The sequence below is a fragment of the Scatophagus argus genome, chromosome 8 (genome assembly GCF_020382885.2).
Source record: "Scatophagus argus isolate fScaArg1 chromosome 8, fScaArg1.pri, whole genome shotgun sequence".
NCBI lineage: Eukaryota > Metazoa > Chordata > Actinopteri > Scatophagidae > Scatophagus > Scatophagus argus.
The window spans coordinates 14,954,126-14,976,536 of NC_058500.1; the positions used below are offsets into that span (position 1 = coordinate 14,954,126).

At 41.5% G+C, this 22,411-nt stretch overlaps 2 protein-coding genes across 8 annotated transcripts in view; both read left to right on the top strand.

Annotated features, from left to right (window-relative positions):
* The window catches only part of kif1b (kinesin family member 1B), a 54,724-nt gene extending 41,055 nt beyond the window's left edge, over positions 1-13,669 (top strand). For all 7 annotated transcript variants that reach the window (XM_046397910.1, XM_046397912.1, XM_046397911.1 and 4 more), the window contains 22 exons: positions 932-1,050; positions 1,456-1,541; positions 1,853-1,982; positions 2,291-2,444; positions 2,780-2,870; positions 2,963-3,081; positions 3,217-3,272; positions 4,561-4,669; positions 4,863-4,929; positions 5,080-5,164; positions 5,697-5,802; positions 7,083-7,197; positions 7,303-7,436; positions 7,557-7,618; positions 7,713-7,858; positions 7,983-8,243; positions 8,369-8,440; positions 8,878-8,999; positions 9,168-9,320; positions 9,558-9,750; positions 10,117-10,235; positions 10,325-13,669. In XM_046397910.1, coding sequence (XP_046253866.1) covers positions 932-1,050; positions 1,456-1,541; positions 1,853-1,982; positions 2,291-2,444; positions 2,780-2,870; positions 2,963-3,081; positions 3,217-3,272; positions 4,561-4,669; positions 4,863-4,929; positions 5,080-5,164; positions 5,697-5,802; positions 7,083-7,197; positions 7,303-7,436; positions 7,557-7,618; positions 7,713-7,858; positions 7,983-8,243; positions 8,369-8,440; positions 8,878-8,999; positions 9,168-9,320; positions 9,558-9,750; positions 10,117-10,235; positions 10,325-10,367 — 2,542 coding nt within the window. In that variant the 3' untranslated portion in view covers positions 10,368-13,669. The remainder of the gene's footprint in view (positions 1-931; positions 1,051-1,455; positions 1,542-1,852; positions 1,983-2,290; positions 2,445-2,779; positions 2,871-2,962; positions 3,082-3,216; positions 3,273-4,560; positions 4,670-4,862; positions 4,930-5,079; positions 5,165-5,696; positions 5,803-7,082; positions 7,198-7,302; positions 7,437-7,556; positions 7,619-7,712; positions 7,859-7,982; positions 8,244-8,368; positions 8,441-8,877; positions 9,000-9,167; positions 9,321-9,557; positions 9,751-10,116; positions 10,236-10,324) is intronic.
* Positions 13,670-15,062: 1,393 nt separating this feature from the next.
* Positions 15,063-21,166, top strand: pgd (phosphogluconate dehydrogenase). The gene is made up of 13 exons (XM_046397919.1): positions 15,063-15,208; positions 15,670-15,745; positions 15,858-16,037; positions 16,131-16,196; positions 16,273-16,391; positions 16,606-16,675; positions 16,774-16,908; positions 17,020-17,209; positions 18,793-18,923; positions 19,099-19,232; positions 19,795-19,894; positions 20,123-20,245; positions 20,606-21,166. The coding sequence occupies exons 1-13, from the start codon at positions 15,201-15,203 to the stop codon at positions 20,723-20,725; spliced, it is 1,452 nt and encodes a 483-aa protein (XP_046253875.1). The 5' UTR covers positions 15,063-15,200; the 3' UTR covers positions 20,726-21,166.
* The last annotated feature ends 1,245 nt before the right edge of the window (positions 21,167-22,411 follow it).

Genomic DNA, 22,411 nt, shown 5'->3' on the forward strand with positions numbered 1-22,411 from the left:
ATAATAATTTGCTGCAGCTTTTGAAATGACAGCACACTTTGTACTGAGGCTGTACCACCAGCGCTGTAAACATCATAGCTTACTAATAAACAACGTGTGCTAATCTCAGAAGAAGACGACATATCAGTGCAGGCTGGGAGCCAACCAGACTCAGCAACAGCCGTAGCTCAGCTACCTTCGTCACTGTGACTTCAGAGATTTCACAGATTGATATCTCCCCTCCGCCTTGGCCTTGAGTCTGCAAAAGGAGGGAGGGGAGGAGGGGGAGAGAGGGGAGGAGGGGCGACAGAGAAAAGAGAGAGTCACCGGGGGTGCAGTGAAACAAATCATGTCCCACAAAACAAAATGTCAGCGAGTGCGTGAGTGAGAGACTAACATCCCCATAACACAACACAATAAACCATTCTTTTACAGCCTTTACTGGTGCATCCCGGGCAGCCTGTCATCACCCTGTCTATCACACTGTTTAAAAATAAAGTGGATGGTTTAGACTGCTGCTGATATCAGTGTCCTGCAGCATGTCTGACTTTATGTTCATGATTTTCTTTTCTTATTTGTTTTGCTTTTGCTCAATCCTTAACATAATTGTCACTAATATTTTTCTTTACGCTACTGCAGTCATTAATTTGTTGTAAACACTGGAAACATTTATGCACATAAATTTTAGATTTTTAAATCATTGAAAAGACATATTTGTCAGTCTGTAGATGATGTAGAGCTATCGGAAAATAGTCGTGATCGTGTGATTGCTTAGATATTTTTCAATAAAGCCATAACTAATTTGCTTAAAGTAGACCGAATTAAATGCAACAGATAAAATGGCACTTAACATAAATTAAACGTGTTTTCTGCATCTATAGACTTAAGCAGCTGTTCCACACTGCATGTGAATCAGCTTTTCACATCTTTCTCCTCCTTTTTTGACTTCCAGAGCTTTTGTGTACCTGAGCAACCTGCTGTACCCTGTACCACTGGTGCACCGTGTTGCCATAGTAACAGAGAAGGGTGAGGTGCGTGGTTTCCTGCGTGTGGGGGTTCAGGCTATAGCTGGTGAGTAATTTATGAGCTTCTCTAATGAACCAGACTGCTGGGATCTTCATGCACAGATTGTATTCTGCTAATCACTCATTGTGCGAAAGAGACTGTCAATCCTCATCAAACTTTCAGGGGAATAATATGGCTGTTATGTGACTCGGTTCCATGTTCCATTTCCATTCCATTGTCAGTCTTTTTGTTATTTGCATATTTTCTATGCATTTTACTCCAACCAAATAACTAGTTAAATGCATGTCTCTAACTTGTACTTTCAATATCAGAGTGAAAACATTTTGAAGGGGCCACCAAAGAGAAAACTCTCTTAGATTTTCTGTGTATTCCTTTTGAGGTGCTTTGACGGTTTTAGGCAGCTGCGTTCTGTGATAGATCCTGATAAGAGGATGGTTTGTCTCTTTGTAGCTGACGAGGAGGCTCCAGACTACGGGTCAGGAGTTAGACAGTCAGGAACTGCCAAGATCTCCTTTGATGATGAGTACTTCAAAAAGGTAAACCCAGAGTCAGATGAAAGTACTTTCAAACTTGAAAACAGTCTTTTTTTTCTCTGTAAGAGAGAGAGAGAGAGAGAGAGAGAGGGTGTGTAATATTTGGGTTAAAACATGAAGTCAGCAATGGAAGTTGTTTCTTTGCAGTTTCTTCCTATTATTTTCCTAGAATTTCCAAAGTACATAAGAAAAAACATATATGGTTTTGAGCCTCAGTCACACAGGTGAAGGTTTGTTTGTGTTTGTTTTGTCTGACAGATGTATGCTAATCTTCTTCCTCTACTCTTGCGTCCATCTCCTGTTTGTCCAATCAGAATGACTTTCCCTCCACCGTAATGACCCGTTCCGGCTTGTCGCTGGAAGAGCTGCGCATAGTGGAGGGTCAGGGTCAGAGTTCAGAGGTCATCACACCCTCAGAGGAGCTCAACAGAATCAATGACATGGGTACGGCTGCCAGACCTTCACCTCTCCACTCTTAATTTCCGACCTTTCCTCCCAATGGGATACACACTTGGCAGATGGTCCTGCTGAATGCACTTCAGATGTATAGTAATGGAAATTAGACCGTTTTTTTTTGTAAAGGAATGTGTACAAAGGCTGTTTGATTAGATCCACAAATCACATGCTTGATAATGTGCAGAATCCAGTCTAGAGCTTAGAATTCATATGCAGATGATACAAAGCACAATCGCAGGTCACTTTCAATAAATCGCAGCAGAGACCTCCTAACCCTCCCCTGTGGCTTTCTTTAGACCTCAAACTGGGTAACATAGCAGAGACCAAGCTGAGTTGTGGTGACGGTCTGGCAGGTCAGCTGGAGGTTGGCAGCATCTTTACCTTCCGTGTTACTGTGCTTCAGGCCAGCGGCATCCCGCCGGAGTATGCAGATATCTTCTGCCAGTTCAAGTGAGTCCAAAATCCCCAAAAATGGAGTCTGCCATAATTTTCATGATACTTTGTCACTGTGTGGGTTTGAAAGTCATTTGATTTCGCTAAAAAAATCAAAACCAATTAGGCAATTGGCACTGTTTTTTTTTTGTTATTATTATTTCTTTAAAATAATAAAATACATAGCAGGGCCATTAGAGAATAACATAAACAATGATAAGTTCTAGGTAAGTCCTAAAAGTTGATGATAGTCAACTGTCTCTGATGCCATAAAAGAAAGTGCAGATTCTGATTACACACCCTCAGATAAATAAATGTAACACACTGACACTCAGGCGTGTTTCTTTCTTTAGCTTCCTGCATCGTCACGACGAGGCCTTTTCCACTGAGCCTCTGAAGAACACCGGCAAAGGAGCTCCTCTGGGCTTTTATCATGTCCAGAATGTGAGTGCATACACACACACACACACTCTCAAGCTGTACAACTTCATGTTAATCAGTTTTGACCGCCCCTTTTTTCTCCACTGTTGGAACAGATTTCAGTAGAGGTCACAGAGTCCTTTATTGAGTATATCAAGAGTAAGCCCATCGTGTTCGAAGTGTTCGGCCACTACCAGCAACACCCGCTGCACCTTCATGGCCAGGACCTGATCAGGTCGGTACATTTAATAAAGTAAATCTTGTGTGGAGATGCTTTGTCATTTGAAAGATGTTTTTTCTAATGCACATATTTTGTAGATTTTGTTAGAAGTTTCTGTATTTTAAGCTAATAGCACATTTATTTTAACAGTCCTCCAACACCTTCAAGGAAATATTATCCGATTCCCATGCCTCTGTCTAAACCAGGTAAGGATTTTACTGTAACAGCAATATGTTCTGCACATGTCACCCTCATTTCAGCATATTTCTTCTGCCAGTTATGATAATATCAGCATGCCTCATTTTCTTTTTCGTTTCTCGCTTCTTTTGGATTTTTTTTGTCTCTTATTTAATCATTCTCCCACCATCCATAATCCTCTTACCCAACCATTCCCTCCCTCTTCCAAATCTCCTTTTTCACACATCCCCTCCAACCTTCTCATACCATTCGTACAATAATGTGCACTGAAACCCCAGACCACACCCGCAAGATAGAGTTGGTCCGTTACCTTATGAGTGGCTATGTGAATGGCAAGGTGCTGGACACGCTGTCAGAGCACGCTAACGCTCTGGCTTCCTCCGCCGTGGCCAGTCTGGAGGATGAGGCTGACCAGCTCTCTCACTTCCCGTTCCTCCCGGTGCCCAGTGACCGTGTGCTAACTGTGCCCAAGCACCATGGTTGGTACAGCGGACACTGTAGTAGCAAACAGACCAGGCATTAGTTGCACCTGTGTGGTAGTGATTAGACTAGTGCTGTGCTTTTGCTCCTGTGGTGCTCTGTGACTGCAGGCAGTATAATGATAGAGCTCTGCAGTGGTTACGTCTGCTGTACCTCGCCGCAGGTCTATTTAGATCGAGTCAGCTCAGTCCAGCCCCTCCCCATGTCGCTCACAAACTGGCCTGAGTTGACACCTTCAGGTAAAACTGCTACATACACTAAGCCAAATATTAAAAAGAGTATTTGGCATAATCATATAAGATCGCTGACATCTTTCACAATGTGAATTAGAATCCAGAGGCTTAAGTCTTTATAGGTTCAGCTGCAGTCCAATTACGGTGGTCTTTATGTGGGATGTTGTTCATTTCAGCATAAATGAATGTAGCTGTGTGCTTCAGAGATTAGTCTGTTTCAGCAGGAACGTAATCCTGATGTGTCAGACAGCAGGGTGCACTCAGTGGTGGTGTAATCTGTGATTTAGCTCCTCATTGCATCACAGTATGCACACCTGCTGGATTGAATATAAAGCAGTACATTGACAGTTTTCTGTGTCCAGCTTTTGTCAGTTTTGATGGACTTCATAATTAATAGATCGTTTATATAATTGGTATTATAGCATATGTGTGTCAGCAGTGTGTTCATATCACATATTCAGCCTTCATTTATTATTCCAATTTATATAGTTGATACTCAGTGAAATTAAGGAATATTCCAATTTTTAATATCTAGTCTGTGTGTGTGTGTGTGTGTGTGTGTGCGCGCGCTTGTGCTTGTCAGTTCCAGCCACCAAGTTGAACACCATCACCAAGTCCAACTTGGGTCAGTGTGTCAGCAAGTACGACCTGCTGGTCTGGTTTGAGATCAGCGAGCTGGAGCCCACTGGAGAGTGAGTGTTTGCACATGCGTTTGCTATTCACACAAGAATTTTCTATTTGAATTGAAACCAGAGAAGTCCTTGGTTAGGTGTTTCATTTTTCAAGGGATGGATCATTTTTAATGCAGTGTGTCAAATAACTTGAATACCATGAGGTGTGCTGTTTGAAGTGTCCAGTCTGAGTGTGACTTGCCTCCCTCCACAGGTACATCCCAGCTGTCGTGGATCACAGCGGGGGACTGCCCTGCCATGGCACCTACCTACTGCACCAGGTACTGGAGATCTTCACAATACCCTCCAACATTTTTCTTACCTGCAAACCAGTAAAAAATACTAATACTGTTATATCTAAACACTTAGAGGCTTAATTTTGCTTGAGCTGTGTATACTCTGATCCTGAGCTCCTGTTATCTGTGCTGCAGGGGATCCAGCGGAGGATCACGGTGACTCTCATCCACGAGAAGGGAAGTGAGCTTCACTGGAAGGATGTTCGTGAGCTGGTTGTGGGTGAGCAAGGATTACTAGTTCTACCTTTCTATAGCCAATGGGCACCAGAAACACATAACACAGTGTGCAGCTACATGATTGCTTCCTCATTCACACAGCAGATTCAGTGGTTACCCTTACAGCATAATAAAACACCTTTCATTGTCTGAAAGGAGGCTTAGTTTGTGAGGCATCGCATAAAATATTTTGCGCTGATCCCTGAGCCCTGATTCAACTTGACGGAGCTGCGTCAGTTCCACCTCAGGCTGCCTTTCTCTTTAAGCTGTTTATACTGTAGCTGTGGCTGATGGGCGAAATAATTACACTTCACATTTTAGACTTTGAGCTGCTGACACTCTTATCCCGAGAGACTCACATGTGAGGAGGCATGTGTTTGGAGTCTTGCTGCTGGACACTGTGATGATATGGCTGTTAAATTAAAGTCTGCTGGCTGAGTTCCTATTTCAGGCATTTATATTCCATCAGAAGAAATCACTTGAGCTCTAGTGATGGCAAGTTTTGTTTACATGTTGTGCTGACTGTGTCCCACCAGGTCGCATCAGGAACAAGGCCGAAGTGGACGATAGCGCTGCCGATGCGGTCCTATCCCTCAACATCATTTCTGCTAAGAACATCAAGTCGTCCCACAACTCCAACAGGTAGCTGAAATGCCCACAGACTTCGAGCGACTCTACCTTAAATTCAGTTGAACTTGATAAGCATCATATATTCAATCGACACAGCTCTCGGGGTATAAATCCAGTGATTTATTGGTACAACATAAAGGTTTGCTGCTGAGATCCTGCTTGTATTTTTGAAGCACTTTTTGTAAACACAGCAACTCAACTAAGTTATTTTTTTGTGATTTAATTATTGCTACAGATTGTAGATGATTTCTTTTCTGAAAACCGGTTTAGAAAATGTATCAGGCAGTATCTCTCTATCTGTCCTTGTCTTTATATTTGCAGATGGCAGAATGTAATCATTGCATGACCATTTCCATTTTCACTACTGTTAATTTACCAGTTAATTTGCTCCATTGTCTCTGTTTGCCTGACTCTCTGTGCCTCTCTTTTTGTCTGTGCACTCTCTTTTTCCTCCTGCTGCTGCTGGACTCTTGATTGTGCTCAGGCTTTCTATTGATAAGGATATTGATAGGTACCAGAGAACATAAGGCTCCTTCTATGAAAGAACTTTATGCTTCTCTTCTAAGTCCCATAGATTCATAGAAATAAGTTCACCACACTTTGTGTTTTTTGTCTGCATGTTGCATTCGGTCTGCCTTTATTTACACTTATTTACATTTTGTGGACAGGTAAAGGCGATCGCACATGCAAATGCAACCCCTTTATTTGTATTAGTTTGTGTCATGGTATGTTGATCTTTTGTGGCACCCAGATTCCACATGAATGCTTTCCACTCAGCTGTTATTCACTGTGTGAGTCAGTAACAACTGAGGCCATTGAAGCACAAACAGGGCAATTTTGGTGATCAGTCTGTGGGTAAGAGCACCCCCTGCTGCCAAAGAGTGGAACTGAAGGAGCCTCATGCGCAGTCATTTTAAAGAGCAGGTGGACACAAATCTGCTGTACAATAGCAGCACGTTAACGTGTTGTAATTCTTTGGGTCTTTATGTCTGTATATATCTCTGTACACATGTAACCCCTACATTCCGCTTGCCACCATCCGGGCTTGTGCCAACTGTTTTACACACACACACACACACACACACACACGAAAACGCGCACACACTCACTTTGCGTCTATTGGCAAGCGCTGAACTCAACTCTTCCTCACATCTTGTCATGACTCGGGATAAGTGTGAAGTGTTTTGTTTGTCAAGCACTCAGAAGGACTTTATAAAAGATAAAGCTGTTTATGTTAATTTCTGATTTTGTCAGTTGACCCTAAAATTCTTAGATTTTTTTTTTCCTTTCAGGACTTTCTATCGCTTTGAGGCAGTGTGGGACAGCTCCCTGCACAACTCCCTCCTCCTCAACCGAGTCACTCCGTATGGAGAGAAGATCTTCATGACCCTGTCTGCATATCTGGAGGTCAGTCTTTGCTCTTCTGTGTTTTACCTTTATGCATTCACCTCTGTATCATCCCTCTCTGAATGTCAACACGGCTAACACACATGCTGTGTCTCCTCTTCACAGCTGGACCATTGCATCCAGCCTGCTATTATTACCAAAGACATCTGCATGGTCTTCTACTCCCGAGACGCAAAGATATCTCCTCCCCGTTCCCTCAGGAACCTGTTTGGGAGCGGATACTCCAAAACCCCTGACTGGTAAGACTTCAGACTGCCAGTGTTGTGGCCATTTCTATCATTTCTATCAATTAAAGACAGTTGGAAGATGTTATATCCACACAGTTTACATAAACAGGAATTTCCTCTGCTTCATTACAGCAATCGAGTCACTGGCATCTACGAGCTGAGCTTGTGCAAGATGTCCGACACAGGAAGCCCAGGTGCGCAAACTCGAAATCTGCTGTAAGACAAGCTAGCAGTTTATCACAATTCCTCTCAGAGCTTGGTCCTAACGAGTGCTTTTGCCCTGAGCAGGGATGCAGCGGAGGAGGAGGAAGGTCCTGGACACATCAGTGGCTTATGTGCGTGGAGAGGAGAACCTGGCTGGCTGGAGGCCCAGAGGAGACAGTCTCATCCTGGAGCACCAATGGGAGTTAGACAAAATGGAGCAGCTGCATGAGGTGGGTCCCTAAAAAAGAAAGCAAAAAAACAAAAGTCATTTGTAGTCCTGAAGTAAAAAAAAAATACTAGTTTCTCCATGTGGTGGAAACCTGCACCTAACCCTGCCGCATGTCATTTGTCCAGGTGGAGAAGACCCGTCACCTGCTCCTGCTGAGGGAGAAGCTGGGAGATGCGGCTCCAGTGGGACCAGCTCCCACCGCCAAGTCCCTGAGCGAGCCGCTGTCCCCCAGCATGAGCTCGGGCACCCTGTCCACCTCCACGTCCATCTCCTCACAGATCTCCAGCACCACCTTTGAAAGCGCCATCACACCCAGCGAGAGCAGTGGCTACGACTCGGCTGACATTGAGAGCCTGGTGGATCGTGAGAAGGAGCTGGCTACTAAGGTGAGAGCAAATTCAGTGCTGTGGGATACTGACAGTAATGGTTTACTGTTGGCTGCACAGCTATTGTTCTTCTTCTACTGTTCCTCTGATGTGAACAGATCAGTCTCATCTTTGTTCTCTTGTAGTGCCTGCGCCTCCTGACACACACCTTCAACAGTGAATATAACCAAGTGGTCAACAGTATCAGTGACTGTAAGGTGAGTAATGAAACTACGAGATAGATAATACTAAATTTATATCATACTACTTTATATCACAGTTTGCTTATATCACATTTCTCTCACTTTCTTTTTCACTGTAAATTACTATAATTTGTAGTAATTCATAGTACTATAATACTTTATAATATATATTTATAGTAGAATTCACATAGACTTCACTATAAATTCTACCAGCTGTCAGTGATTCTCACAGTAGTTGTAAAAGTAGTGTAGATTTAGCTGTAGAAAATGGTAAGTTAGCCTTAAATTACATTAACTTTTGTCACCCAATAGTTTCTTTAGCGTCAGCAGTGATCAGTCCAAGTAATAATGTGCAATATTCCTCTTGCATTGTTTCTCAGAGTATTTAAAACATCTCAAACAGTAATCTGAAACAGTTTGTCTTATTTTTCTTGCTTTTTTTTTTTCCTCAGCTGTCTGACATCTCACCAATGGGACGTGACCCATCAGTGACCAGCTTCAGCAGCGCCACCCTCACTCCCTCCTCCACCTGCCCTTCATTGTCGGACTCCCGCTGTGGTTCCATGGACCAGAAGTAAAAAATTATTCCATACATTTAGTCTAAATATCTATTAGTGTCTGTTTTGAAGATTGCAAGTGGGGCCAAGCTTACGTTCATACTCCACACTCATTTGGTTTTTATACATTATAGTTATTTTCAGGTTGTCACCACGATGCTAACTTGGTGTACTTTGTTCCTAAGGACCCCAGAGAACAACTCCCGTGCCTCCAGTCCATCCTGCTCAGACTATGAAAACTTCCCAATGGTTCCCTCTCTGGAGACCTCGTACCTCGCACGGGCGGGAAAGAATGAGTTCCTCAACTTGGTGCCTGATATTGAAGAAATGAGGCCAGGGTGAGTGTCGCCATGTTGGTGCTTTTGCTGTTATTTCAGTCTCACGGCTTTTCTCATCTTTCTTACTTTTACTTTTATGTTGGAAGTCAGTTTGTGGTGCATCCTACCGCCCAAACAAAAGCAGACAATTCCTTTTTCTTATCCATACAGTAATTATGTAAACTGATTTGAACCGCTGAACCTGGTTGGGTTCAACTGGAAATGAATCTGATTTTCTTCCTTTGTTCCTTTGTTAAGATCGGTAGTGTCTAAGAAGGGTTTCCTCAGCTTCATGGAGCCGCGCTCCAACTCGTGGGTGAAACACTTTGTGGTTGTGCGCCGGCCCTACGTCTTCATCTACAACAGCGACAAGGACCCGGTGGAGCGCGGTGTCCTTAACCTGTCCACAGCACAGGTGGAGTACAGTGAAGACCAACAGGCCATGCTCAAGGTACAGTTCCAAGTCATTAAGCACATCTCAACATTTAGCTTGCAGTCAGTAACACCATTCACACTGTAGGTTTATTAGCACATCCACAAGATGTGCCGATTTCACAAAAATGTGGAAAAGGCATCGACGGCAGCTTTCAGCAGCTTGCTTGCTCGGGGGTTCGGGTTCTGGGTCTCTGTGAAGCATCTAGAGACAATTTTGATTGTATAAGGTGCTATATGAATAAATTGAATTGAAATTGAATTGAATTGAATTTCAAAAGCTGGCTCTTCTCCTTTAGCAAGTTTAAAGCTTGTGCATACACTTTATCTGATAACAAACCCCACAGACATTTAGTTTGACAAATATTTTAACTTTTCTTTTCAGACTCCCAACACATTCGCTGTGTGCACAAAACATCGAGGAATCCTGCTGCAGGCCAACAATGAGAAAGACATGAATGACTGGCTGTACGCTTTTAACCCTCTGCTAGCAGGAACGATAAGGTGCGCACACACACACACACACACACACACTGCTCTTACACTAACAGCAGCTTCACATTCTCACCTCATCACAACTGCTGTTCCCACAGATCTAAGCTGGCGAGGAGGCGCAGTGGCCTAATGAAGAACTGAGTGAGTGAAGCGGCACACAGGAAAGCACGGCTTCTGTTCTTCCTGGAAAGCCTTTGAACATACCAAGTGTTAACACTTATTAATCATTGTGATTCTTGACGTTTTCTCTTGTAAGTAGACTTGTGGCTTAAGTCTCCTTTCATGCGACTAAAAGTTTCAGTTCGGGAATTTGCCTCCCCCTCTCCCTCCAGCAACCCTCTGCCAACTAAGCTTCCCTCCTCTCTCTTTCTCTTCCCTTCCTTCTCCTCCTGAGCTTTTTGTGTTTTTGTTTTTATGACAATGTTTGGGTCTAATTTTGTTCCGCTTCGTTGTCATTCCCTAACTCCCTAACTAGTAGCATGTTGTAATAGTCTACGTGTGTGTGCACGATTCTTCAGAAACTGTTCTTTCAGGCCACTAATTTTCAGTTTGCTAATCATCTGTAAAAAAAAAAAAGAACAATGTCTCTATCAGTGTTAAATGTCTCCAGAGAAAAGTTTTATTTTATTTTTTATTAATATATGCCCGCATGATAACTACAGCAGTCCTCAGGAGAAGACCAGGTTTGCATATTCAAAAAAATTAATAAAACAAATCAGCTAACCTACAGTTCAAAATATAAAGGGAAAATAAATAAATATCTCCTTGTGGCATTTCAGTTTATGTTATGCTACCGAAGGCGAGGTTATTTTAAGATCCACTGCTGCTAATGAATTCAGAAGTTTTTCTTCTCTTGGTGAGAAGTGGACGCTGCCTCTAGCCCCCCCCCCACCGCCTCTTAAACAGCCTTTAGAAACAAAAACGTTAAGTCCCGACTCAGCCAGACGTGAAGGCAGCACTGGGTTTCCACCGTCAACCACCCACTCCTCAGTCCGTGTACATACACCAACTCCAACCTCCCATCGTGCCGTCATTCACTGAGTGATTACTTACAATCATGTATTCGTGTCAAAAACACACACTAACTGAAGAAACATGCAAAAATATATGAAGATTATTTCCTATTTCAGCAGCAGGGAAACAGGAGGATGGATGTCCCTGTCGTTTTGCTTTTTCATCTCAAAATAAACAAACAACAAAAAAAAAAAAAAAAAACAGGGTTTCCAGGAGATGAGGAGGAGGAAGATTTGTACATACTGTCTGTTCTGGGTTCATTGTGGTAGTTAAATCTCATTTCCTCTCAGCTCCTCCAGTTCTTAGCAGTTTTTTTTTTCTAACGCCAACATGTTGAGCCTCAAGAGAGTCTTAACATTTGCTCATATTTTGTTTAACCTCTGTCTGATACTGAAGACAACACTGAAAATGGCAAAATAGGAGGAAGAAGTAGGAAAGAGAATGAAGTTGTAATGCTTTAGCCTTGACGTCAGTGCTTAATTGATGAAGCTGCTAGCACATAGCCTGCAGGACAGATGATAGTCTACCGCATGACTCTTCACTGTCGTGATAGCGAAGTAGTTACCGTTCAGCAGCACCACAGCTTACCATGCGTTCGTTTTCTATTTCTTGAATTCAAACCTCTTAACTCATCTAACTCTCAGTGGGTTAGCTCCTTTTTTTTTAAAATTATTTTTTCTATTATGTTTTTAATCATTCCATAGGGAAGTTTTATATGAAATGTAACAGAGGGCATTTGCTTCTTAATCAATTTTATTGGTGTTTAACCTTATTTTGCACATTAACACATATCTATAGCAAGACGAGGGCAGATCACACATGATGAGTCCAAGATTATTTCTGCGTATCAGGAACAATGATAACTGAGCACATATCAAGGCTACACTGGATCGCTCTTCCTCAGAAAGGTTTGCTAGAAAGAAAGAAGTGATATTAAAGGGATAACATATATTCAAAGGTTTTTATTTCTGATATTGTTTATGAAAATATTTGCTCATCATATGACAGCTGCTACATTTGGCTTGTGGTAAATTCTGCCATTTTTGGTGCCTCTGTCTCTTCAAAGGGTACAACTGTGTTAAGTGCAACTAGGCATTTAAAAACTCTGGCCAACCAACCAGCAGTATGCCTACTGTATCATATGAAAGGGACATTAGGGTTAAATGTGTTGAAACAGAGGTGGCTGCTGCCTGTTATATGTATCAATGGATTTTATTGGTGACATCTGTCATTGTTTGCTCATCTAAGGACACAAAATATTTGCCTCAGAAGTCAGAATGAATGAAAACTGCAGAGCGTCACTGCCCTCAGGTCAACCAGCCTGCCGGTCACAGCGAGACAAAAATCCTGCTGAATTGTTTCTGAGGAAATATTTTGTCTGTCAACAAAGCAACATGCAAGTAATATTACAAAACATCTATGCACTGATCAAAGCTCAAAGTGCAGTGTACCTCACATTAACCTCAACGGTCTCCACGTGTGTGAGATACTTATATATGAATACCTGTCAGAGCAAATATTTTCACTTCACTAATTTGCAGAGGTTTATTGTTTGGGATTGTGTATTTATTGTTTGCAATGTATATATTAGTTTGCAGCTCTTTGCACATATCAATAAAAGGTTCAACTAACTGATCAAATAAAGTCTGTGCGGTTTAGTTGTTCAACTCAGAATCAACCAAATGATGGCGTGGCAGCCTCCTCCAGTCTGAGCTGGGGGAGCGTTGAATGTACTATGAAGCTGTGTGTTTTTCCATCATTGAAAAAACAAAAAAAAAAAGGATTTAAAAAGAGAACTAAAATGTAACCCACTGCATCTTTTCAGGGGAGGTGAGTTACATTTGTGCTTCCTCTTTATTAGAGAATAGTTTGAGTGGAAGTCTGCTTTTGATTTGAAGAATATTTACTTGCTATTCATAGTCGGCCACTCGAATTCTAACAAAATAAGGGTGGTTTTTAACTCATTTTATTTTTTTCTAATATCAGGGAATATAATACAAAGTAGCTAGTGACATCTAAAATGACAGTATACTATTGTTGTGATGGTGTCTTTCCTCACCTCAACACTTTTCTTTTCCCATTGATGCCTTTCAAACAAAACTAGCCATGATATTTTCCATCTTCCCCTCTGACAATTAATATCAGTTAACTGCGCTCCCTTTGGATTTGTTCAAAAGAAAAAGACAAACCGTGACATTAACACTGTACATTATTTGTCAGACTGGTTTCATTTTCATACTTATTTTGTAAATATCTGTGTTGTATGGAGCTTGAATTAAAATGTAAATATGTTTACTGTATTTGTAATAATTATAATCCATTCGCTGTATAGCATAGATGTGTCATGCAGATATCCTAATTCTGTGTATGGTAAACTTGCACCATTGAACTGTTTAGTGAATGAGGCAACAATAAAAGTGCAAACTGCATTAGCACTGCCTGTTTTTCTTCTCTTTTGTGCAGTGTGACTCCCATATTTACAGGTTTTTACATGTTATGACTTCCTCATGTTTTAGTGCTACAGAAACACATCTCTTGCCTTTTTTGTGGGGGGGGGGGCGGTATTGAATTATAGTTTCAAGTTCAAAAAGAGTTAAAGTTCAAAATAAACAGACTTATTTCTTATTTCTTACTTACTTTCTTGACTTGTATCTTAGTATTGTCTTTGTTTTTTGATTTTGTATCTCATAATTTTGATTTACTATTATTATTTTTACTTTTCTCATCCCTGACTTGACTTACTTACTATTCTTTGAACTGGCAGAAATGGCCTTCAATTCATTCAACAGTTGATTTACTGTGTAAAGCTGGACACAGTCTCTAGGTTACTTCAATTTCAAATAAAATATTAAATACATTTTTTTATAGTACAGAAAGAAGAAAACATTTATTCATTATTTTCAGTCTGGATTTTTTGGCCTCTTCACCACCTCCTCTCTGCCTCTCATGTATGTAAAGATGCTCTGACAATAAACTGATTTGATGCAAAGTCATTTTCCTGTGATCAGTCACAGATTTCCGGTCATTAGAAGTAGAAATTAGACATGCTTTATTAACTTTGTGAAATCCCAATCTGCATGGAAAGAAGACTGGAACTGGGACTGGGACTTTCCGTATATTTTAGTGTATATGTATATATCTGTGTATAGTTTTGTGTAAACTGATGCTTTTTTTAAAGTCTCAGTAGCAGTTTTGTTTTGTTTTTCACTAAATCCATACATGGGTTTATTTTAGTGGTGTAAATTTTAGTGGTGGAAGAAGTACTAAGGTCCCTAACTTAAAGTACGTAACGATAAAACAATACTCCACCAGTCATATTTAATCCTACTAACATAAACATATTGACAACTTTTTGACAAACTGTATTTAAAGTATCAAAAGTAAAATGTACTGCGGAAATCTGGTTCCTGTAGCTGTTATAGGCATATCATTACGCATCTTGCTATTAGAATGTTAATTCTGATGTATCAGAGTGTAAATAGCATTTTACTATGTTGAAACAACATTTGAAGCAGAATTTACAAACAACCAACACATGGAAATACTACAGGAAGATAAAAGTAATTGAAATTGTATTTAAATACAGTAAGCATTGCTTTCCACCACTGGTACATTTAGATAAAATAATTATGTTTCCTGAAATAAAGCCCTCATTCACTTGTGGGTGTGCGCTTCCGCGTAATGAGTGACGGCCCATTAATCCAATAGAACTACGGATATCTCTGCTCAGGTTTCTGGACCAATGAAAATCCGCGGAAAACGTCGCTCCAGTTTGCCGAGCGTCCTCTGATTGGTGGACGCTCTGCGTTCGCATACGTATGTGCTCCTTCGTCACGCAGGGAAGAAAACGAGGAAGTAAAATGCGAGCGAGGAGGAAATCTGAGGTGAGGTGAGTTGCTGTGCGAGCCGGACTGTCACTTGAACACTGAATCTTCACGGTTACTGTACACGCTGAGCACCATGGCTGAGTAAGTTACCAAATGAGTTTTTACTTATTTAGATAGTTGGTCGAAGCGGAAAGGTTGTGCGTTACTGTAGACTTTGTAGATGTTTTTTAAGTTGTTTTAGAGTAATCTCCTTGATGAAGTAACAGAGCTGTTAGCCTGTTGGCTAACACGCTGAAGTGTTTAGTGGAATAAATGTGACATTTAGTGTGAAAATTGAACGGCACAGCATGATATAGTGTTTGTTTTATGGACCGTGAGCAATGACAGTTTTGAAATCACAAGCAGTGTCATGTCCGTGTTACCCATGTTTTATTTCCTTTTAGTGAAAAATGACAATTTAAACGACAGTTTAAAGATTTTAAAAGTATTGATATTAGAAATGTTCATGGTGAAAAGGGATATTCCTTGTTGTTGATGTTCAGCCTGTGACCAGATGTCCACCAGAGCTTCACTAAACGTGATTGTTCTTCTCCTCCTCACAGAGCAGACATTGCACTGATCGGTTTGGCTGTCATGGGCCAAAACCTCATCATGAACATGAATGACCATGGCTTTGTGGTAAGATGATGAAGACAATGATGACTTGTGTTTCTTTCTACAACTCTTGGCAGTGAAACTTGTTGGATTTCCTCCTTTATTTCACCGATTAATCGCCAAACTTCCCCAACAGGTCTGCGCTTACAACCGAACCGTATCAAAGGTGCATGACTTCCTGCAGAATGAGGCAAAGGGCTCCAAGGTGATTGGAGCAGAGTCTCTGGAGGACATGGTGTCCAAGCTGAAGAAGCCCAGGAGGATCATCCTCCTGGTCAAAGCTGGACAGGCTGTGGATGACTTCATTGATAAATTGGTTGGTGGTATATTCCGAACTGCATTGAAATCATTTGTGCAAAATGTCCTACATCGTTAAATCAGCTGTCTTTATGCTGCGTTTGTTCTTCAGGTTCCTCTTCTTGAGGCCGGGGATATCATCATCGATGGTGGCAACTCTGAATACAAAGACACAACTGTAAGTCTGTTCAGCAGTAAATCTTTATTTATGTTAGAGGATATTCTCACAGTACTTGTGTGTTTCTGTCATACAGCGGCGGTGTAAGAGTCTGAAAGAGAAGGGCCTGCTGTTTGTCGGCAGTGGAGTAAGTGGTGGAGAGGAAGGTGCACGTTATGGACCCTCACTCATGCCAGGAGGACATAAAGAGGCCTGGTGAGTCTTCATAAACTCTGTTACATTCCTTCACTCCATACACTCTCCGCTGCAGGCTAGATGTTGGATGTAGGACACAGATATGCTTAAAAATATTATTATTAAACTGGGGCATATTTGGCACTTTTAACATTTGAGTTTTCAAGAATTGAAGTCACCAGTTTCACTGTGTAAGTTAATCTTTTAACACTTGATGTGTTGGTTTGCTTTTAAGGCCACACATAAAGGATATCTTCCAGAGCATCGCTGCCAAGGTTGGAACAGGAGAACCTTGTTGTGACTGGGTGAGTGGTATTTTATTTGTGCTGTGCACATAATGTTTATTAAACTGGGCAGTCGTAGCAGTTGTTCTCACAATAATCTGACTGGCTTGCTGCTGCAGGTTGGAGATGAAGGTGCGGGACATTTTGTGAAAATGGTCCATAATGGCATTGAGTATGGTGACATGCAGCTGATTTGCGAGGCCTATCACTTGATGAAAGATGTTCTGGGTATGGACCACGATGAGATGGGACAGGTGAGCTGTGTGATATTTTCTTTATTAGTAAAACCTTGCCAGTTCTGCATAATGAAAGGGGGAAATAAAGACAATGCAGCTGACTGTATTTCATCACACTGAAACATTCAGGCTTTCGACAGCTGGAACAAGACAGAGTTGGACTCCTTCCTGATTGAGATCACGGCTAACATCCTTAAATACAAGGACTCTGACGGTACACACCTGCTGCCCAAAATCCGAGACAGTGCTGGACAGAAAGGCACAGGGAAGTGGACGGCCATTTCAGCCCTGGAGTACGGCACACCTGTCACTTTGATCGGTAAGAGGAAGAAAGGTTGTAGACAAGAAAGTATCGGGTTTCTTTTTCTCTCCTTCCACTGCTGGCTGCTTCCAGTAAATCGTGCTTGTCATCATGACATGGCAAAAAGCATTATGTCACACAGGTTGGGATTTCAACATGACTAATCTCCCATGCTTCTTGATCAAAGTTGTGGGGCCAATGTTTAGCTTTGCCTGTCAGCTGACGCACACACCGCGCCCAGTGAGCTTCTTTTAGGGAACGTGATCAATATGTGGCTGCCACTAAGAAGATTGAAGGCTTTTCTTGTGGTCCGCTCATCTCAAGTGACATAAGGGGGATTTGTTTTACTCTCTGGCTTTGGGCTTGTCCTGCCTATATGATAGTGTGTTTCATGTACAGCCATTGGCCATCCATGGCTCCTTATAAAACACACCATCAGGAGCTGAGATTAATTATCGAGCACAATAAGTGTCATCTTATCAGCTCTGACACCTTTTTAGAGTATATAGTTAAAATGATGCATGATAAACCCTCAGTTGAAGTTCAATCATGTTTATATTCCTTAGCAAAAAAACCTGTCACCAAATCCCTGCAATCATTGCTCAGATTAGATTTTAAAAAGATTATTTGTTTTCTCAGTCCTTGTCAGTGCTGTAGATGTTGCAATAGATGGAGATCAAGGCAGTACAAAAGGCTTCATTGTGTGAGAGCAGGAAGACCGGCTGGTACAGTGTGCGTGGCTGGATAGCTGTCCCCAATAGGGTTGACATTCCTCAGCATGATAGTCCACTCACTGGACACACTTTCTCTCAGTCCCACTCTGTCTGTCTGTCTTTCTGTCTGACTCTGTGCTTGTGGGTTGGGTTGCATCACCGAGCTGTGCTGTTTTTTTTTGTTTTTTTTTGGGTTTTTTTTTGCAAGTCATGCTTACTCAACAGTTTCCCTTTTATCTTATCCTAATGCAGTGGCAAAATAGTTTTTAATAGGGCAATTGTCAATCCTTGATTTATTTTTTTTCTTTTCTATGTATAACTATAGATATATATATAGATATAAGTACTTCAGACACTGTGTAAAATATAAGCAGAATGTGAAAATTTGCTAATCCTTTTGACATTAACCTAAATATATATTTAGGTATTTAATGTTTTACCTCATTTTTGTAGATGTATGCTTATTCTGAATTATATGCCAGCAACACTTTTCATACAAGTTGTGACAGGGGCAACAAAACCCTGGGAATGTTGTTTACTGCTTAAAAAACACGTTTGCAACATTCCACGATAGTAATATGATTGGGTATAAAATGAGCATCCATGACGGCTCTGCCTTTCACAAGCAAGGCTGAACGGATGTTCATCAATTTGTGAAGTGCTCAGGAACACACTGTAAAACTGTGTTGTTGTAGTAATTGCAAGCCCTGCTACAATGACAGTATTGTTATTACTGCTGAGTCATGCTGAGGTTTATGCATCATTGGTTTACAGACACCTCTCTGTTTTTGTGTGATGCTTCGATAGTGCGACATGAGTGAACCTTGTTGTCCGTCTTTGTTCCTCTGTCTCCTACACTCTCTGTCCCCCTCCCCCTCTGTGTTTCAGGGGAGGCTGTCTTTGCCAGATGCCTGTCCTCACTAAAGGATGAGAGAGTGGAGGCCAGTCGCAGCCTTTCAGGCCCACAGGGGGTCAAATTCAGCGGTGACAAGGCTGCCTTCCTGGAGGACATCAGAAAGGTAGAATGCACAGTATAGGACACACTCAGTCTGCCAAACAACAAGCTTTAACTGCTTCTGAATATTCTATGAATATTAAATGTGCCCTTTTTTACAGGGACTTCTACTGATTTCAAATTCTGCTTCAAATATATCTAAAAGGCTTGTTTCTTTTTTTCTCTCTCTCTCTCTGCAGGCCCTCTATGCCTCCAAGATCATTTCCTATGCCCAGGGCTTCATGCTGCTGCGGCAAGCAGCCAAAGAGTTCGGCTGGTCCCTCAACTATGGCGCCATTGCTCTGATGTGGAGAGGAGGCTGCATCATCCGAAGGTACATTTAACCTGACTTGTCCTCATATCGCAAGTTTGCCTCCCTGCCGCCTTGTGCAACTTTATGTCAACAGGCCTCTTTCACAGTGATGGTGAAAACTGTGGTGAGCCGGTTTAAGAACTTCTTGAGAAAGCAAGAATAGAAGAATAAAAATGAGTAATTTTTTGTTAACATAATTCACTTTGTAAGACTTTAGACAGCTCCATACACATAGGGCAAAACTTCCATTAAGATGAGGTTTTGCCCTATGTGTGATGCTGGAGTGGAAAAAGAAAGTGTGACTTTTCCTGGAATAAAAATGCAGAAGCTGGTTGTGACACTGGTTTGATTTGTGTGATCTGGCAATGATGTTGCATAAACCTAAATTAAATATAATACCCAGTAAAACTTGCAGTGTGTAACCACCATTTAACCTGTGCACAGCAGCAAAGCCATTGCGCTTGTTTGAATGGAATCAGGCCTTTTACAATTATCCAATGAGATGTCACTTGACTACTGTACATGCAGAACATTGTCTCTGTCACCACTGTTGGCTAACACTGCCCTCTCCCCTCCCCACCAGTGTCTTTCTGGGTAAAATCAAAGAGGCGTTTGACAGAGACACTGAGCTGCAGAGCCTGCTGCTGGACACTTTCTTCAGCAATGCTGTGCAGGACTGTCAGGTATGAGGAAGGAGGAAGTGTCCAAAGACCACTGTGCAATACCCACATTGACAAAGACACAAAGCAAGTTACTTCCTTTTTCACAAAGCAGCAAGTGAAGTTTGGCTATTTCCTCTTACACTGTATGTGTTAAAGAAAGAACACATTGGATTTACTTAATGTTTTGCATCATCTTGACACACTACTTGTTCTGTTTTGTTTGTTAACCCATTTAATCTCTTTGATTAGGAGTCATGGCGCAGGGCAGTCAGCACTGGAGTCCAGCATGGCATTCCTATGCCCTGTTTCACCACAGCTCTGTCCTTCTATGATGGTTACAGACATGAAAAGCTGCCCGCCAACCTCCTCCAGGTAAGACAACAGTAGGTGCGCTGCAGAGCCCACTGAGCATATGGTTGAGTGTATGTCAGATTAAAAAGTTCACGTGGAGCTGCCGTGTGTGTGTGTGTGTTTGTGTTGAGATCTAAGAGGTTTAAGACCCTGACAGTATGCAGTGTGTTTGTCACTTGGCTCCATGCATAAATATAGCATTGAAACTATTTGTCAGCTTAAGTATTTATCACACAAATATATCTGGTTTGAAATGTGACGATTTGCTGCCTTCCCCTTGTTTATACCATTGCGTAATGAATGGACACCTTTCTCAGTAGTTGTCTGTGTGGGTGTCAGACATTGTTAATGATGAGTTTTTTGGGTTTTTTTTTTTTTTAGGCCCAGAGAGACTACTTTGGAGCTCACACCTATGAACTGCTGTCAGACCCCGGTCATTTCATCCACACCAACTGGACGGGTCACGGAGGAAACGTCTCCTCTTCATCCTACAACGCTTAAAGAACATCTTTACGACACTCAAAAACACAAAGCAAGATGGAAGGCAGAGGGGAAGTTCTCTGAGACAGAAGTATACATGTTATACATTCCATCTGCATAACCATGGCAGAATATGTAAGAGCCACCCACTCCCACAATCACCGTTTTACCCCTCTCAAAGACATGATGTTACAGTTTTATTTATCAAGAAATGAAACCATAGATTATGTGTGTTGCACATTCTACACCCTTTGTGTTTCGCTGTACCAATTTTTATCACAGCCACAAGAGGTAGAGCAACCAAGTGTTGACTCTGTCTGGATGCTATTGATATTATGCTGGCTATCAGGCTAACATTCGCCTGTCATTTGGGGCCCAGGATTCACCGTGTTAACACTGGATTAAGGTGAACCGTTGCACTGCACTGTATTAGGCTAAATAAAGATTTCAATCCCTTTATAATTAGCTTGTATGGTCCTTACTCTCTGTGTGCTGTAAACAGGATTTAGATGTGTTTGTGTGTGGCGCTAAATTAGGCAACAAGTGACATAAGTTGTCTGATACATAAACAAGATATTCGGTTTAAAAGGCCTGCGTGGTGGAAGTCAGACACTTTGATCCACATGCCTATTTATTGTATATCAGTACATGTGTGAAATGTGGATATATACACTGACTATTAGTGTGGTATCATTATAAAAATTACATGGCAAAACTCAACTCAGTAAGTCACTAAGGCTTCATAATCCTTTAAATTGGTGATTTCAGTGGCTGGAAATAATCAGAATGATTTATTCTGAATCTCACAATCTAACTTTCTATTAAATTTAACTGAAATTTTCAAGTTTTTGATGGATTCATCTAACAAACAGAACTGTAAGCATAACTTGATGGAGCTTACAAATATTGAGCCCAGCAGTGAAAAACAAGTATGTTGTCATTTCAGTGTCTGTCCAGCAGGTGGCACTAAGATCCTGATAATGTGTGTTGATTCACAGTAATTCAGTAGAATGAAACTAAATCCTTCAAACCATTCAGTCTCAATCATGTTGAGGTAAGACAGACATAATAAGATTAAGACAAAACTTAATGACGAATACAATTCAGTGGCTCTGGAATTAATATTTTTGTGTATTTCTTCAAATGGTGCCTTAGACAAACTGATTCAACTCTACAGCAGGTCTTGCAGCTGTAGTATTGGATTGCTTTGTAGTGTGAGATTAAGAACAAACACTTTACAAAAACTCAACTAAACAGCAGATAATTTTACTACTTTGGGCCTCTAACAGATGTTCAGGTGAAACAACCTGAGAGGTTTAGAGGAGGAAATGTGTCTGCTGAAAATGCTGACACGTGACCTGTGATTGATGAGGGGGCAGAAGCAGATACCACTTCATGCAGGCCCTAATGGCCTGTGGGTTATGATGTGACAATGACCCTCACAATCCCCAGTGCAGGTGGGGAGTCCTTTTTTTTTTTAATGTAATTCCCCATCTTTCTGACCCCTCATTTCCTGTCATCTGTCTACAACTGGCAGTCTAGTATAGGCAAAATATTCCATCCATTTTCTATACCGCTTATCTGTCAGGGTCGTGGGGGAGCTGGAGCCTATCCCATCTGACTATGGGCATGAGACAGGTTACAACCTGGACTGGTCGCCAGTCAATCACAGGGCTGACACACAAAGACAGACAACCGCATACGCAC

What these genes read in the sequence shown, in the direction of transcription:
- pgd (XM_046397919.1), top strand. An exon ending in ATGACTTCATTGATAAATTG is followed by an intron (nt 16,038 to 16,130) that starts GTTGGTGGTATA and finishes TTTGTTCTTCAG; the next exon opens with GTTCCTCTTCTTGAGGCCGG. An exon ending in CACACCTGTCACTTTGATCG is followed by an intron (nt 17,210 to 18,792) that starts GTAAGAGGAAGA and finishes TCTGTGTTTCAG; the next exon opens with GGGAGGCTGTCTTTGCCAGA.